The sequence below is a fragment of the Hydra vulgaris genome, chromosome 14 (genome assembly GCF_038396675.1).
Source record: "Hydra vulgaris chromosome 14, alternate assembly HydraT2T_AEP".
Lineage (NCBI taxonomy): Eukaryota > Metazoa > Cnidaria > Hydrozoa > Anthoathecata > Hydridae > Hydra > Hydra vulgaris.
Genome location: NC_088933.1, coordinates 35,277,501 through 35,282,136, shown reverse-complemented (window position 1 = coordinate 35,282,136; position 4,636 = coordinate 35,277,501). Strand labels below are relative to the sequence as shown.

At 25.3% G+C, this 4,636-nt stretch overlaps 1 protein-coding gene and 1 long non-coding RNA gene across 3 annotated transcripts in view; both read right to left on the bottom strand.

The window, feature by feature from the left end:
• On the bottom strand, positions 1–1,432 carry LOC136091084 (uncharacterized). Its single transcript, XM_065818068.1, has 3 exons — positions 1,208–1,432; positions 597–832; positions 1–508 (listed from the first exon to the last, which is right to left on the bottom strand). Exons 1-3 carry the CDS (start codon positions 1,430–1,432, stop codon positions 1–3), a joined length of 969 nt encoding a protein of 322 aa, XP_065674140.1.
• A 1,705-nt stretch (positions 1,433–3,137) lies between these two features.
• Positions 3,138–4,636, bottom strand: part of LOC136090631 (uncharacterized) — a 5,955-nt gene continuing 4,456 nt past the window's right edge. The window contains exon 3 of one of the 2 annotated variants that reach the window (XR_010643585.1): positions 3,138–3,268. This is a non-coding gene — a long non-coding RNA (uncharacterized LOC136090631). The remainder of the gene's footprint in view (positions 3,269–4,636) is intronic. The other variant, XR_010643586.1, reaches the window with a different exon arrangement.

The following is a 4,636-nucleotide window of genomic DNA, read 5'->3' as shown; positions in this document are numbered from 1 at the left end:
CTATCGGTTATATGAAGTACTATCGGTGTTAATTGAAGTACTACCGGTGTTAATTGAAGTACTATCAGCTCCAAGTACTAAACATGATTCAGTAAGATTATATTGTTGCAGCAAATTATAAACACCTTCAGCAATCTTTTTAGCTGGCTTATCTGAATGAATATGTGCATTTAGAGTAAAATGACCAAGATATCGACCACCAGGTTCTATAGTCACAGTAATGTGTTGCTCTTTGATAATAATAGGATGTAGCTGTCCATTTGAATCATTTATCATCGCTCTTGTTGAATCTTTTCTTCCATCAAAGTAAATGCCAATATTATCTGCTTTTGGAAGATTGAAGTTGTCATTATTCTTTGCTACTACCATGATTTTTTTTCTCGCTCTCATTAACTTAGAAGGATCACAAGCAAGGTAAGAGTATTCAGGGGTGAGAAATCCTGCTTCAATTAAATCTTGCAGATAACTTGTAGCAATTGCTGCAGTTGCAGCAGGTGAAATCCCAAACCTATAAAATAAAACTAGTTTATATTTATTTTTATTAATTCATCATCCAAAATTTTGCTGCTCAACAAAATAATAATCTATATAATTACCTTATACTAGCCATTGCTGTGTTTTTTATTGACTTCTTTTCTAAAAATCGTGTTACAAAGAAAGCATAGACACCTAATTTATCCTTTAGAAGCCTTTCAACCAACAATTTAATTTCATTGTCTTGTTTTAAAGTAAAGTTAACATTAACTGGATTATAGTTGTCATTGAGAGAAATATCAGGAGAAATATTTTTTTGATATTCTTCATATAATTCTATATCTTGTTTTTCTGTGACCTAAAACCAAACTTTTACAGATATTATTTTTGTTTTATATGTATATGTGTATATATATATATATATATATATATATATATATATATATATATATATATATATATATATATATATATATATATATATATATATATATATATATATATATATATATATATATATATATATATATATATATATATATATATATATATATATATTATATATATATAATGGACCTCATAACATGTATCTTATGATGACATGTTATGAGGTCCATTAACTTATCTAACTTCAATAGAAGTTCTTCTTTTACTTTTGCCTTGGTTCTTTCCCATACAACGTTTTCTACTTTCTCCCAAAGGGTTTTAATTCTATAATAAAGCGAATTCTCACCAACAATAACTGGCTGTTGAAACTTAACATTTGCTTTCTTTGCAGATCTTTGTTAGAATATTTATTATGGTGTAGATTGCATGTTATGCTTTTTTGTTCTTTTAGTAAAATTCCTTTTTGAATAACTGCTCTGTTTGTATGCAGTTCACTAGGAATAAAATCTTTTCCAGGTCCAATAAAATCTGAAATTGCAGTGGTGGATGATCTAGTCTTAACTTTCGACATTTATAAATATCTCGATCAAATAACTAATAACGAATAAAATAGTAACAAGTAAAGTTTTATACAGCGGAGAGCCAAGTGAAAATATCTTTTAAAATTAATTCGGCGCTGCGCTTATTAGGAGAGTTCATTACATAAAAACGGATTTTATTAATTTTATAATTAAGTTTTTTTTATTTTAATAATGTGTAAATATGAAAATTTGGGTATCAAGACGTTTTCTGATCAAAAAGTGGTCCATAACAAACCTATCATGAAATTAAATTTTACATAGAAATACACCTTTTCTTAAGCTTGAATTTTATTTTTTTCAAATACATATAAATCTCACTGTACCCTATTATCCCTGCCGATTTAATTTTTTTATGTTATTTTCTTCTACTTTGGGAAAACTAATGTCATAAATTTCATAAAAATTTAAAAAAGATTTATATATTAAACTAATGTCTCCAGAAAAGTTAATTATGTCCCAATTAATTAAAGGTACTTGGTATTTAAAAGATTCAAGGTTTTTATTATGAAAAGTTATGAAAAACTCGGTTTTTAAATGAATTTTTTTTATTACATAAAATTTTCGCATATATATCTATTGAAAAGAACATAGGGAGTTGTTTAAGTAATTCTAGTTGTTTTGTTTATTAGAGGAACTGCTCCATTTTCAAATAGGCCATTATAAAACCCATTAATGTTTTTTTTGACGTGATAATCAAAGCAATATAAATTCACATCACCTAGGTGCGTATTCACAAAACTTTCGCAAGTCAAAAATTTGCGAAAATTTGGCGTAAGTTTTACGTAAGTTCAATTGAATTTTCTTAAAATGTTTTGTAAAAGAATTTTCTTAAAATGTTTTGCGAATACTGTTAAACTTACGAAAAATCTCTCGCAAGTTTTTTTGTAAGCAAGCGCAAAAATTTTGTGAACACGGAATTAAGTAGTTTTGATCAAAACTTCATAATTCCGTATTCACAAAAAGAAAACCATTTCATTTATATTTTGTAATTAAGAACACTAATGCAAAATGAAATAGTTATAAATTAAACGTTTAATTTATAACTATTGTCTCTTGAAGTAGTAACTACAAACTCTGTCTATGCATTTTCAGTATTTTATTATGGTAAGTATAAAAGATAACATCCCAGCAAACATGACAACGTTGAATCAACGTTGAAAACCGGTCGCAAAAGATGTTGCGGAAACGTTGACAAAGTAATCGATTTTGCAAAGATATGTAACGTTGTTTAATAGACGTTGATTAAACGTTATTGCGTAACGTTGAAAAAACGTTACTATATGACGTTACAAAAGCGTCGCAAATAAACGCTGAAAAAGCGTTACATAAAAAGCGTTGTATTAACGTCGCAACTTAACGTTGAAAAAACGTTACTTAAAAAGCGTTGCATAAACGCTGTTAAAGCAGTCTATTTTGCAAGGATTTGTAACGTTGTTAGTAAAACGTCGATTTAACGTGACTCAAAGACGTCGAGTAAAGGTTGAAATATAACGTTGAACCAACGCTTAAATGCGCTGTATAAAATATCGCCAAATATTATTAAACGCAATTAAACGTGGCTATAATATATATTGAATTGGCAAATAAAACTAAATTGTAAATTTGAACTAATTGCAATTTGAACAATAATTAATACAAACAGTAATATACAATGATAAATATAAAAAAGCTAAAAATATACAATTTATAGATATATATATAAAAATATAAATATTTTCTTTAAAATTTATGTGTGTGAGTGTTTGCATATATATTTATGCAATATATAAAACTACAATTAACAGGATATCGTATCGATAGGCCAGGATATCATTGAGATACAGAATCTAAATCAAAAAACAAAACTTGTACCATTAGTATTCTGAAAGCAAACGTAAAAAAAAAATGTTATTAAATTAGTATAATTATTATTAAATTTAAAAAGTAAAAATAAATAAATAAATAAATATATATATATATATATATATATATATATATATATATATATATATATATATATATAACTTATTTATATATATAATTTATAATTATAGGTTCAGGTGTCACTCCATTGACTAGTTTTTAACTATACGAGTGACACCTAACCTTATTTATGTGAGTTTATAAATATTATTGTAAATTTTCATATTTTATGGTTAAATAAATGGATTATTATTATTATATATAAAATATATAGATAAACAAATTACATATATATATATAAATTATATATATATAAAAATTATATATATATAAATTATATATATATATAAATTATATATATATATATATATATATATATATATATATATATATATATATATATATATATATATATATATATATATATATATATATATATATATATATATATATATATATATATATATATATATATATATATATATATATATATATATATATATATATATATATATACACACTGTGTGACAAAAGTTATCGTACACTTTAAAAAAATTACAAACTCTTAATTTAGAATAAAAGAAATGCAAGGAACAAGTTAAAAACTGAATAAAAACTATTTGATTTATAATTATTTAAACAAAAATTGAAAAAACAGAACTAGAAAATAATTTTATTTTAATATCTTGATGAAAAAGCATGAAAAGTAACAAAAAGAAGGTGACAAAAGTTATCGTACGCTTTCAAAATAGTACACTTTGATAAATATTATGGGAACTAAACTTATATTTTAGTATCGTGTATTTTATCCTTTAGCTTTTACAACAGCAGCAAGACGTCTTGGCATCGATTCAATGAGTTTTTTTGTAATAGACGGATCGATTGATTCCCACGTCTTTACAATTTGGACTTTTAATTGTTCAATGGTGTTTACACCTGTTCTATCTATTCGTCTATCGATTTCATCCCATAAATGTTCTATTACGTTCAAATCAGGGCTTTGAGGTGGATGATTTTGTATGTCCCAACCTTTTTTTTTCATAAATTCCGTCACATCTTTGGCCTTATGTTTGGGATCGTTATCTTGAAGAAAAACGAAGTCATCACCAATACCAAGATTACGTGCTGATTGTTCAACATTTTCTTTAATAATACATTTATAGTAATGTTTATCCATATTTCCTTCAATAAATACTAACTTTCCAACACCTGCTGCCGACATACATCCCCAAACCATAACTGATCCATTTCCGTGTTTAAATGTTCAGACTGTAGTTCCATTTTCTAAGCAA